Source organism: Poecilia reticulata, chromosome 17, assembly GCF_904066995.2.
Source record: "Poecilia reticulata chromosome 17, P_reticulata-male-v2, whole genome shotgun sequence".
Lineage (NCBI taxonomy): Eukaryota > Metazoa > Chordata > Actinopteri > Cyprinodontiformes > Poeciliidae > Poecilia > Poecilia reticulata.
Window position 1 is genome coordinate 30,556,433 of NC_088846.1, and position 13,519 is coordinate 30,569,951.

Genomic DNA, 13,519 nt, shown 5'->3' on the forward strand with positions numbered 1-13,519 from the left:
TGTTACAGGGATTGCTGTTTAATCTGAGGGATTTAATCTCACCACAGAAACATGAGTCAGGTTTCCTCGCAGCTCTACAGCAGAACAAATGACCTAAAAACGCCAGAATTCAGTATTTCTGTTATTAGCAGACATGATGTCTAAAATCTGCAGCAGGGAGTGAAATGCTTTGCTTCTCTGAGGTAATCTTGGTTCAGGTGTAATAATATCCATAAACTGGAGGCTGATTTATGTCCGGTGCTTCATGAGAGCAACAGTTGGTTCCCTTAGTTTTCCTTAAAGCCGCGACTAAAACAGGTTTATGGTTTTTTCTGCTTCGAGTTGCAGAGACAATAAATGTTAAGCAGCAGCTGCTGAGGAGAGAAGTTCAGGCGTTAAACCCGGTGACCTCAAAACGCCACCCGGTTCTGATGGACCGGGTCCTGGTGCAGAACCGGGTCCAGAACCGGTCCTGGTACAGAACGGGGTCCAGAACCGGGTCCTGGTCCAGAACCGGGTCCTGGTACAGAACCGGGTCCTGGTACAGAACGGGGTCCTGGTACAGAACGGGGTCCAGAACCGGGTCCTGGTGCAGAACCGGTCCTGGTACAGAACCGGGTCCAGAACCGGGTCCTGGTGCAGAACCGGGTCCAGAACCGGGTCCTGGTACAGAACGGGGTCCTGGTGCAGAACCAGGTCCAGAACCGGGTCCTGGTACAGAACCGGGTCCTGGTGCAGCCCGTTTTAGTTTCTCTTTAGAAAGAAACAAATCAAAAAACTGATTCCTAACTAAATCTTCCTGTCTGTCTGAGAATCCAAGGGAGCGGCCATGTCTTCCTGATTCTGCGATCATAAAGCCGTGACTCTGGAGCAGCAGCAGCAGCTGCAGCAGCAGCAGCAGCAGCAGCTGCAGCAGCAGCAGCTCCAGCAGCAGCAGCAGCAGCAGCAGCAGCTACAGCTACAGCAGCAGCAGCAGCAGCAGCAGCTGCAGCAGCAGCAGCAGCAGCAGCTCCAGCAGCAGCAGCAGCAGCAGCTCCAGCAGCAGCAGCAGCAGCAGCAGCTGCAGCAGCAGCAGCAGCAGCAGCAGCAGCTCCAGCAGCAGCAGCAGCAGCAGCAGCAGCAGCAGCAGCAGCTGCAGCAGCAGCAGCAGCAGCAGCAGCAGCAGCAGTCAGTCGGTCCTCCAGGTGAAATGCAAGCAGAGCAAAGGGAGGAAAAAGATAAATAGGAGCCCACATCAGTCGGGCGTCTCTCTCAGATCTGCGAGACGTAAACAAGACGAGCGCTGAAGGAACCTCTTCAGATACAATCTGTTCATCCGATTATTAAAAAGCTCAGGTCCTGCTGACTGATCCGAGTCCGCACCGAGGATCTCTTCATCTGTTTCACAAATAAACAATAATCTGCCTCAGTTTGTTTCTCTGAGCTGCTGCTGGACGGTTTGAGCTCCGACTTTGATTTAAACCCTGAACGTCTGAGCCCAAGAGCCCAGAGACTGCAGACAAAACAGGCGGAAAGTCTTCAAACGTCTCAGTTTTCCACATTAAAGGAGGAAAACTGAGTTTTGGTCAAAGCTAGCATCTCACATGCTAACTTTAGCAGAAGAACTTCTCTGACATAATTATGATGTCAATATCAAGAATATGAACACCAATATTAAATACTAACGAGTAAATAGTTAGCACGACTATGCTAACGGTGATCAGATGCCTTAGCAACGCAGCATGCTAACGGTAAAATGTGTAACGATCAGGAAATAAATCAGCAGAACAATAACCTGTTACTGGATTCATTCACTGAAACGTTTCTTTACTGGGAAGATTTGGGTTTGAACATGTTGACGTATGTTAGCGTATATTAGCATGCTAATAGCATGAACAGATACCAAAGACAACCCAGTTAGCAAGCTAGCGCCTCTGTCAGGCTTGTTGAAAACAACTTCATGAATAATTTAATATGAATGTTCATCAGGAGAATCAGCCGAAGCTGCGCTGACCTGCTACCTGCAGGTGTTTCAGGCAGCAGGTTTTCTGCCTGTAGGTCCAGTTTAACCAGCTCAGGTTGAGATGAATGGAGGTCAGAAGTTAAACTGCAGTTGAAGGTTGACCTTTGACCTGCAGAGCCTCAAAAGGCGGCGGCGGCGGCGGCCCGGTTTGCAGCCGAAGCCTCGGTGCCGCTCATTAATCCGTCCACACGTCATGTGTTTACCCCCTGCCAGCACAGCTAAAATTACCCTGCATGCATCTGCTTGTTCCTGCAAAGCGCCTCGGCTCGCTCAGACTCCTCGCCGTCTGCAATGACCCCCCCCTCCCCCCCGGAGGCCCCCCGGGGCCACGGCTTCACTTCCTGCCTCCATCACAGAGCGGAGCGGCTCCCGGCCTCCACACGCCGCTCTCCTCTCGGGTCAAAGCTGCTGCTTTTTCCGTCCCGCGCCGTTCCCACCGTGACGTCGGCTCCCGCCAGGGAGGAAATATTCAGAGTCGGCTTACAGTGGGGTCAGAGGTCACGACTGGGAGGGAGCTGGTTCCCAACTGGAGCAGAGAAACAGCAGCTGAAGCTTTTCCAACAGGAAACCATCAATTAGCTGGTTGAGGAACAAATGATGGGATCATTCAGAGAAGATCCTGGGAGAGTTTACTGGGATATATTGGGGTTTACTGGGTTTTACTGGAGTTTACTGTGGTTTTCTGGGGTTTTCTGGGGTTTACTGGAGTTTACTGGAGTTTACTGGGGTTTACTGGAGTTTACTGGGGTTTACTGGGGTATACTGGGTTTACTGGAGTTTACTGGATTTTACTGGGGTTTACTGGAGTTTACTGGGGTATATTGGGGTTTACTGGAGTTTACTGGATTTTACTGGGGTTTACTGGGTTTACTGGGGTTTACTGGGGTTTACTGGAGTTTACTGGGGTATATTGGGGTTTACTGGAGTTACTGGAGTTTACTGGGGTATATTGGGGTTTACTGGGTTTACTGGAGTTACTGGAGTTTACTGGGGTATATTGGGGTTTACTAGAGCTGAATCAGAGGATGGAGATATTCTCCTCATTAGAGGAACCAAACGAAGGATGAGAAAAGCTGCGAACCAGATCTGAGAATGAATCAGATCTGAGAATGAATCAGATCTGAGAATGAACCAGATCTGAGAATGAACCAGATCTGAGAATGAACCAGATCTGAGAATGAATCAGATCTGAGAATGAATCAGATCTGAGAATGAATCAGATCTGAGAATGAACCTGATCTGAGAATGAACCTGATCTGAGAATGAACCTGATCTGAGAATGAACCAGATCGTTCTCTATTTCCATGTTGTCCAGCATTCTGAGCTGCAGCAAACCGTCTGCTGATGGTTAAAATGTTGACCCGAGTCTGACCCGGATCCCTGACTTCCTGTTTCTCTGCTTCCTGCGGCCCGATCCTCCACAGAAAGCGGCGCTGATAAGAGACGCCTGAACCGCGGCGGCGTCAGCAGATGGTATCTGAGCTCAGGGTGTTTAGATTGAGCCGTCACGGTCCTGTTCACCGTGTCTGCCAGCGGTGTCTGATCCCACCGCTGGCAGGAGGAGGAGGCATCATGCTGTGGGCCTCGTCAGACGACCAGACCAGAGCTCAGAGGAAACGCCTGGAACCGAGGAGGTCCTGGGACCGAGAAGGTCCTGGAACCGAGGAGGTTCTGGAACCGAGGAGGTTCTGGAACCGAGGAGGTCCTGGAACCGAGGAGGTTCTGGGACCGAGGAGGTTCTGGAACCGAGGAGGTTCTGGAACCGAGGAGGTCCTGGAACCTAGGAGGTTCTGGAACCGAGGAGGTCCTGGAACCGAGGAGGTTCTGGGACCGAGGAGGTCCTGGAACCTAGGAGGTTCTGGAACCGAGGAGGTCCTGGAACCGAGGAGGTTCTGGAACCGAGGAGGTCCTGGAACCGAGGAGGTCCTGGAACCGAGGAGGTTCTGGGACCGAGGAGGTCCTGGAACCTAGGAGGTTCTGGAACCGAGGAGGTCCTGGAACCGAGGAGGTTCTGGGACCGAGGAGGTCCTGGAACCTAGGAGGTTCTGGAACCGAGGAGGTCCTGGAACCGAGGAGGTTCTGGGACCGAGGAGGTTCTGGAACCGAGGAGGTTCTGGAACCGAGGAGGTCCTGGAACCGAGGAGGTTCTGGAACCGAGGAGGTCCTGGAACCGAGGAGGTCCTGGAACCGAGAAGGTTCTGGAACCGAGGAGGTTCTGGGACCGAGGAGGTTCTGGAACCGAGGAGGTCCTGGAACCGAGGAGGTCCTGGAACCGAGGAGGTTCTGGAACCAAGGAGGTCCTGGAACCGAGGAGGTCCTGGAACCGAGGAGGTTCTGGGACCGAGGAGGTCCGGGAACCGAGGAGGTTCTGGTGATGAAAAGCTGCTGCAGCAGGAAACCTCCATGATGATGATGATGATGATGATGATGCTGCTTTCCTCTGAGGAAGCGTGGAAAGTGTCGGCGCTGTAATTACCCCTTCTTGCGTGTTTATCGCCTCATGATGGCGTTTTGATCCAGATGCTTAATCACAGCCTGGAGAGGAAGACGAGCTGCGACACGCCGAAGATCCCCGGGATCATCTTCATCCTTTCTCCTGGCTTCGTCATCATCATCATCACTCACTTTTAAACATTTAGCTTTGACTTCAGTTTTAATGTCAAGAGTTTTAAAGAAAAAGTTCAACCAAAGTTCAGAGGAAGACCTTGAAGAAGAGCTGAGAGGAACGACGCCGCTCAGGGTCCCTGAACGCACCGCCGGCCTTTTAATTAGCGCGGCAACAAGAACGCAGCTTCAAAGCGACGAGAACAAACAGAGCGGCAGGAGGAGAAGAAAGGAGCGGCTGCTTGCTGAGGCGGAGGGCAAACAGAGCCACGGCTACTTCCTGTTTCACACGTTCAGACCAATCCCATCATGCACTGCGTCGGCTCCTGGATCTAAACCAACCGGGGCTCAGAAGGATTAACTAAGCTTTTCAAGGTTAGCAGCAGCGCTAAGCTAAAGCTGAGCTCTGATGTCACAGGAAACGTCAGAAAGTTTCAACAAACCAAACCAGAACCAGCCGGACCCAGACCGAGGTCAGGAGGACCAGAGGTCAGAGGTCAGTTAGCGTTCCTGCGGCCATGTTGGTTCTGATTACTGAAACCCAAACGAGCTCAGGGACGAACCTGGAAGCTTTAGTTTGTGTCTCTGGGTTTGTTCCTCAGGAAGTCGGTGAAAAGTCATGGAGCGATGAAGATGAAGCTCCTCCTCTTCCTCACTTCGCTCCAGTCAGGAGGACTGAGGTCCTACAGGCCTCTGATGTGTGTGTGTGTGTGTGTGTGTGTGTGGGGGGGGGGGGTGGGGGGGGGGGATTTCCTCCAGGTCCGAGGAAAAGCCTGAATTCCTGAAATGACTCGAGCCGAAGACGAGGAGGAGGAGGAAGGTGAGTCAGAGCTTCGTTTTCAGACAGAGTGAGAGGTCGCCTCATTAACCGTCTCTGCCGTCATCGGATCAGCTGAGCTGCTGGTTTATTCAGCTGGAAGCAACAGAACCTGCAGCTGATGGCGGACCGGGTCAGGATCCGCTTCCCGGGAGAATCAGAACCAATCAGAGAGGCTCAGCCTGTCGCAGCTGTAATGAATAATGAACAGAGTGATGCATCCCGTTCAGAGATCCTCAGTTATCAGGAAAACCTTCCCAGCTGCAGGAAGGTCCAAACAAAGTGGCGCCGACCCGACAGAACCCGGGATGAACCGGAAACCCGGATCCACTGGATAAAGATCAGAGTGAGACCTCTCTGCCTTTAATCTCCTCTCTGCTCCTCCAGCTGGAGGTCACTGAGGTGAACCGGGTTCTGGGTCAGAGTTCTGTTTCCAACGGCAACAGAACCAGATCTACTGCTGGAGTTCAGGTCTGGACCCTGAGACCGACTCAGAACCAGAAACAGAACCAGGACCAGAACCAGAAACAGGACCAGGACCAGAACCAGAAACAGAACCAGGTCCAGAACCAGAACCAGGACCAGAACCAACCAGAAACAGGACCAGAACCAATCAGAACCAGAAACAGGACCAGAACCAGGACCAATCAGAACCAGAACCAGGACCAAAACCAGAACCAGGACATGGACCAGAACCAGGACCAACCAGAACCAGAAACAGGACCAAAACCAGAACCAAGACTGGGACCAGAACCAGAACCAGAACCGGGACCAGAACCAGAACCAGGACCAATCAGAACCAGAACCAGAAACAGGACCAGAACCAGGACCAATCAGAACCAGAACCAGGACCAAAACCAGAACCAGAAACAGAACCAGGACCAGAACCAATCAGAACCAGGACCAGAACCAGAAACAGAACCAGGTCCAGAACCAGAACCAGGACCAGAACCAACCAGAAACAGGACCAGAACCAATCAGAACCAGAAACAGGACCAGAACCAGGACCAATCAGAACCAGAACCAGGACCAAAACCAGAACCAGGACATGGACCAGAACCAGGACCAACCAGAACCAGAAACAGGACCAAAACCAGAACCAAGACTGGGACCAGAACCAGAACCGGGACCAGAACCAGAACCAGGACCAATCAGAACCAGAACCAGAAACAGGACCAAAACCAGAACCAGGACTGGGACCAGAACCAACCAGAACCAGGACCAGAACCAGAACCGGGACCAAAACCAGGACCAGACCAGAACCAGGACCAGAACCAGGACCAGAACCAATCAGAACCAGACCCAGATTGTTCCAGATGGTATCACCATGAACTGTGGTCCAGTTATTAACTTGTTATAACGTTCTATAAGCTCTTTTCTCACTAAACTTTAAAGTTTCTCTCTGGACCTGCAGAACCTTCTGAAACCCAAAACAGCAAATCGATGAATTATTGATTAATTATTGATTCTCTGTTTGTTTTCCATCCGTTTTCCAGCAGAAAGAGGAAAATGTCGACTCATCCAAATGGAGATTATTGAGTTTGTTTTAATCATGTAATTAACTGTTTATTACCACAGATCTAATATTATTATCGTTTTGGTTCCTGAAGGATTCAGGAGTTGATCCGATTCTGTCTGAATTAGAATCTTCATTCTTCAAAACATGTTTATTGTTTTCATTTCTGTTGTAAGCGACTAAAGTTAACAACATAAACATGTTTTTGTTGTGATTCCAGAGTTTTCATGGGTTTTCCGGGGAGCTGCCGGAGCGTCATGTGGACATTCCAGATCATCTGAGCTGGAAGTTCATTCGCTGCTTTGAAGTCTGAACTCCTGGCAGACAAACAGAACCTCCTCAGACGGGTCGGAACCACAACACCGGACCTCGTTTGGGAAAACCTCGGCTCATTCCGGATTCCGGAGCGTCTGGAATCTGCAGTGAAGCTTCAGAGACGTTTGCCTCCTCAGCTGAGCGACGCCGCGGCTCCAGCTGTGCCGGCCCAGTAATCTCCACACTTCCCAGTTTCCCACGCTGAGCTCATTCCAGAGCCACTAAACAATGCCGAGTCCGGAGCAGATGACTCCCGGCCGCCCCCTCCCCCGCCCGCCGCCCTGGGGTCGCTCTCAGATTGGTGTAATTTACAGCAGCTGGCCGCGCCGCAGGAAAACAGGACTGGTTGGGAAACACGGTTTTCCCACACAGATCCAGGGTTCCTGAAGGGGCCGTGGATTCAGAACCACTGGATGAGTTCTGCTCCGTCCGGATCCGAGACTTTTAACATGTTTAGTATTTTCTTTAAACACACAAAGCCGTGTTTTCCTACACACGGTTCAGACCATAAACGCCTCATTGTTCTCCAGGTCCTCCTGACGCCGGTGACATCATGTCTGAATAAAAACAGTTTTAATATTTATTCCACCACCTTCCAGGTGAAAACTTCGGATGGTTCAGACTGACAGTCTGAGTTCAGGTTTTTAGACCGGTTGTGATTTGATTCAGCCTTTAATCCGGTTCCTTTAGACTCTGGTTGCTTCTCACACAGTTTAAATCAGGTCTGAGTATCTGTCTGTCCCATGTTGTGTCTTCTGTCTGTCTCCAGAGGACGTGGCCCGTCTTTCTGCCTGAGCTTCAACCAGATCTCCGTCCTGGTTAAAAGGAACTGCAGGTTTTCAGCTGCAGAGCTCCAGGCCTCCATTCCTCCTGCAGGTTTCCTTCTTTGTGGCGCTTTCATGTGGCCCCGGGGCCCGTCTCCACACATCGAGTCAGGACACGTCGCCTTCCTGCCGCACTTCAAAGAGTCCAAACACACCAAGTTACAGGGAGCGCTGAGCTCACAGCGGGTTTCCTGAGATTACAGGCGACGCTTTCTCCTCCTCAGAGGACAGGTGTCCAACATCAGGACCCGACCCCATCAGGTTGGTCTCAAGCAGAAGGACCAATAAACCGTCAGATTTTGGTTTCTGGCTGGTTCCTCCTGGTTCTGGTCGGAAACAGCTGGAGGTTCTGAGGATGAACGGATTCAGGAAGAAACGCATTTCTCCACGACCGAGTCAGAGCTCAATGAATCTGTCTCAGAGTCACGACTGACAAGCAAGGTCAGACAAGGTCAGAAGGTCAGACAAGGTCAAGATCCATAGAGGAAACAAAGTAGAGAAATGATTTCTTGGTTTCAGACATCAAACAGATTCAGCTACAAAACATCCAAAACAGATGAAGACAGTGAGGAAGATGAGGAAGACAGTGATGAAGACAGCGAGGAAGACAGTGATGAAGACAGCGAGGAAGACAGTGAGGAAGACAGTGATGAAGGCAATGATGAAGACATGTCTCGATGAAGACAGCGAGGAAGACAGTAATGAAGACAGCGATGAAGACAGTGAGGAAGACAGTGATGAAGACAGCGAGGAAGACAATGATGAAGACAGTAATGAAGACAGCGATTAAGACAGCGAGGAAGACAGTGATGAAGACAGCGAGGAAGACAGCTATGAAGACAGTGAGGAAGACAGTGATGAAGACAGCGATGAAGACAGTGATGAAGACAGTGACGCAGACAGTGATGCAGACAGTGAGGAAGACAGCTATGAAGACAGTGATCAAGACAGTGAGGAAGACAGTGATGAAGACAGTGAGGAAGACAGTGATGAAGACAGTGATGAAGACAGCGATGAAGACAGTGATGAAGACAGCGATGAAGACAGTGATGAAGACAGCGAGGAAGACAGCGATGAAGACAGCGAGGAAGACAGCTATGAAGACAGCGATGAAGACAGCGAGGAAGACAGTGATGAAGACAGTGATGAAGACAGTGAGGAAGACAGTGATGAAGACAGTGAGGAAGACAGTGATGAAGACAGTGAGGAAGACAGTGATGAAGACAGTGATGAACCAGATGGATCGTTAATAACCAGAAAAAAGAAGAAAACATCAAAAACATGCAGGAATAATTTCAAACATCTTTAAATCGCCTGGATATCAAAACCATCCAGTTTCACCATCGAGTTGCAGCTGAACTGAACAAACTCCAGTCACCACCAATAATAGATCACCAGATGTACAAATATCTACATTTATAGACCCTAACATGATCATCATACTTACTTTAACTTTAGTCATTTTCTTTTTCTTATTTATTTCATTCAGGCTCTTCAGCAGAAACATCTGCAGCACATTTACACCCAAAGAACCTGAATCTAACACCAGATGATGCGTTCAAAGGTGGCTGGTACAGCAGAACCCTGCAGGTCAAGCTGAGCCGAGCCCCGATGGTTCTGACCAGACGGTTCTGGTCAGAACCATCCAGAACCCCAATGAAGAAACTCCTGAACAGAGCAGAACAGAGATTCATCACAGCCTGCAGATTTAAATGATCAGAATGATCTGCAGTAAAGTTTCTGATGTCCAGCAGCATTCCTGACCGGCACCCAGAAGTCCCTAATCTGCCCCATAAGTCCCTGATCTGCCCCGTAGTCCCTAATCTGTCCCAGAAGTCTCTAATCTGTCCCAGAAGTCCCTAATATGTCCCAGAAGTCTCTAATCTGCCCCAGAAGTCCCTAATCTGCCCCAAAAGTTCCTAATATGCCCCAAACGTCCCTAATCTGCCCCAGATGTCCCCAATTTGTCCCAGAAGTCCCTGATCTGTCCCAGAAGTCTCTAATATGGCCCTGTAGTCCGTAATCTGCCCCAGAAGTCTCTAATCTGCCCCAAAAGTCCCTAATATGTCCCAAACGTCCCCAATCTGCCCCAGAAGTCCCTAATCTGCCCCAAAAGTCCCTAATCTGTCCCAGAAGTCCCTGATCTGTCCCAGAAGTCCCTAATCTGCCCCAGAAGTCCCTAATCTGCCCCAGAAGTCCCTGATCTGTCCCAGAAGTCCCTAATCTGTCCCAAAAGTCCCTAATCTGCCCCAGAGGACTCTAATCTGCCCCAGAGGACTCTAATCTGTCCCAGAAGTTCTTCATCTGAACCCAAAGTTCCCAAGGTCTCTAATCTGCCCCAGATCCCTTCCACACAGCAACTGTACTTCAGTGAAAACCAATTTTTAGATATTTAGTGACCAAGGTCTCCAAACGGCGCAGTGGCGCAGCCTGTTTAGGCGCAGTGCGTGTTGGCGCAGTGTGTGTCTTGGGCCCGCAGGCCGGGCTCTTACCGAGGTGCAGGGTGAGGTTGATGGAGTTGGGGTACTGGATCCCCGCCAGCATGGTCTGGCTCTGCCACCAGGTGGCGTCCTGCTGGTTGTTGTAGTCGGTCAGGTACGCGGCGTTGTGGTGGTTCCGGGGGTCCCGCGCGTCGCAGATGTGGCAGGACTTGGTGACCCCGGTGGCGCCGGTCTGGACGCAGTACTCCTCCGGCGGGGAGCCGCAGGTGTTGGTGGCCTCCACCGTCACGTTGAAGGCCGCGTTCACGAACTCCGGCATGCAGCGCTGCGGTCGGCCCTGCTCGTCCGCGCACTCATCCATGGCGCCGCGGACGCACACCGCGGCCACCCAGCTGCACGCCACCAGAGCCCGGATCAGGTTCTGCATCCTGCCCGCCCGCTCCGTCCTCTCGATCGGCCGCAAAACTCCCATCGGAGCTTTCCCGAAACTTTCCCAAAGTTTTCCCCGTCAGTTTCCCGCAGGAACGATCCCGGACTGGAGGATCCTGGAAAACGAGGAGCGACTGGTGGCTCCGGCTCCGCGGCTGTCTGCTGCTGCTCTCTGGATGTCCGAGGTCGCGCTCAGCTCTTTGTGTCCGCCGCCATGCACCCACAACTCCAGCAGGAAAAGACGGGAGTCCAGACTACACCCAGTCCGCTACTGCGCAGCTCCGAGGCGCACAGGCTGCGGAGAAGAGTCCGCCTCTTCCTCCGGAGTCACCAAATCACCGCAGAGCCGCTGCGCACCCGCAATCACTGCGCAAACTTAAACATTCACCACACTTTTCAAAGTCCGGTCTGCGCCGAATCACGTGTTTAATATTCAGGTCAGAGGTGAAGTTGCTGCTGCGTGGAAAAACTCCCAGATTTAGGAAAAGCAGGAGAATTCCCGGAGATAAAACATGAAACTGATCCTGGAGCAGATTTTGTTCCTGCTGGTCTCTGGGATAAAATCCTCACAGGACGGGGGACAGAGACCCCTAGTGGACAAAGGCATGAACAGGATTTCTGTCATCCATCCATCCATCCATCCATCCATGTCCCTAACTGGGTCGGGGGGGTTCTGGTTCTCCAGTGAACGTTCCGGGTGAGAGGCGGGTCACCTGGACAGGTCGTCAGTCCATCACAGAGGATATGGATCAAATATTCATAAATATGTTTTAGACATAAAATTTCCCTTTTTTATTTGATTTTTCTACCTTTTAGTTTATGTCAGGATGTTTAATTCATCCGGAACCAAACGAACCTTAAAATCAGAGAAAATGTTTTTGTTTCTGATGGTAATAAAATTTAAACACTTTGATTTTCAGAATAAATCATTCTGATATTTTTATTAAAATCTAAATAAAGAGAAATATCTTTATACTTTTTAAAATGATTCTCATATTAGGGGCTGCACGGTGGAGCAGTTGCCCTGCAGCAAGAAGGTTCTGGGTTCGATTCCCGGTCTTTCTGCATGGAGTCTCCATGTTCTCCCTGTGCATGGTGGGTTTTCTCCAGGTTCTCCGGTTTCCTCCCACAGTCCAGAAACATGACTGTCAGGTTCATTGTTTCTGTCTAAATTCTCCCTAGGTGAGTGTGGTTGTGTCTCTGTGTTGCCCTGCGACAGACTGGCGACCTTCCAGGTGACCTTCCTGGTGACCTTCCTGGTGACCCCGCCTCTCTCCTGAAACGCCCACTGGAGAGGCAGCAGCACCTCCTGACCCCACTAAGGGACAGGAGGTGTAAGACGATGGATTAAACTTCTTGAAAGGTGTTAAACCTGCCAGAGTGATTCATCTTAATGCTGATTGGTCGATCTGCTGCCTGCAGAAACCTCCCTGCAGGTTGTGGGTTTGAGTCCCAGTTCTTCCTGCCATTAATGAACTGATAGAAAAACATTTTAATTGAATGAAAACAATGTTTAAATTTCAGTTTTTAAATATTTAGCATATATTATTGACTTTTTTTAAACATTGTTCCTATAGGGACCTTTTCATGTGCAGAAATAAAAATGTGATTTTATAGTTTAATAATGGAACTGTGAAAATAAAGAGTATGATCTTCATATGTTCATATTACAGCTTTTTCACTCCCATGTGGTGAAACGACCGGCTGCAGTTTGAGTTGTTCAGCATTTTGTTGGATTATAAAAACCAACAATAATGAAACTCATTGAAATATATTGAAATATTACGTATAAACTCAAAGACACGAGGACCAGAAGCATATCTGGTTTGGTCAGTTTGAAACGGAGTGAAGTTTGATTAGATCATCAGCTCATCGTCTGCGAATCGGTGAAAAACGGAGCTGGATAAAAACCAGGTGGGGCCAAAGAACGAGCCCTGAGGAACACCTGGTCCCGGAAAATCAGTTTATTCCAAGGAAAACGCTGAAGCAGGAGCTCAGAGGAGGGAACTGATCACCAACGGGAACAGTTTATGACGTCCGTCAAACATTTTCCTCCTGCTGGAATCAGAACGAAGCAACATTCACACGTTTTTACGTTTTGAACCAAAATGTCTCTGGATCTTTGATATCAGTTAATTAAAACCCAAAAACTCATCGACAGTCCAGGACTCTGAGCTTCCAGATCAGAAGATCAACCATCAGCTGATCAATGACCTGCTGATGGATCACAGCAGGTCAAAACTCCAGGACTCAGGTAGATCATTAAAGGATTAAATGGGTTAAAAATGATTTTAAATAAACATTTGAACAGTTTTTACTACAAAACTGAACCTAATCCAACTTAAAATTAATCAAACTTCACCAAATGTTCCACATTTATTATTATTTTCCTTTAGTTTCTGCAAGAATCTGGAGGAAGACGAGACGTCAAACTGCCCCCTGCTGGTGCTTCTGGAGAACTACACCTGTAAAACCAACGTCTGATCTGGTCCATCAGGTTCCTGGTCCGATCAAAAGCAGATGATGAAGAGGAGCAGATGATGAAGAGGAGCAGATGATGAAGAGGAGCAGACGATGAAGAGGAGCAGATGA

General features: G+C 49.9%; 1 protein-coding gene across 1 annotated transcript in view; it reads right to left on the reverse strand.

The window, feature by feature from the left end:
* Positions 1-13,166, reverse strand: part of lamc1 (laminin, gamma 1) — a 49,729-nt gene extending 36,563 nt beyond the window's left edge. The window contains exons 1-2 of the mRNA XM_017309949.2: positions 12,300-13,166; positions 10,550-11,517 (exon numbers count right to left, since the gene is read on the reverse strand). Of these exons, the coding sequence (XP_017165438.2) occupies positions 10,550-10,970 (421 nt within the window). The 5' untranslated portion in view covers positions 10,971-11,517; positions 12,300-13,166. The remainder of the gene's footprint in view (positions 1-10,549; positions 11,518-12,299) is intronic.
* Positions 13,167-13,519: the final 353 nt, after the last annotated feature.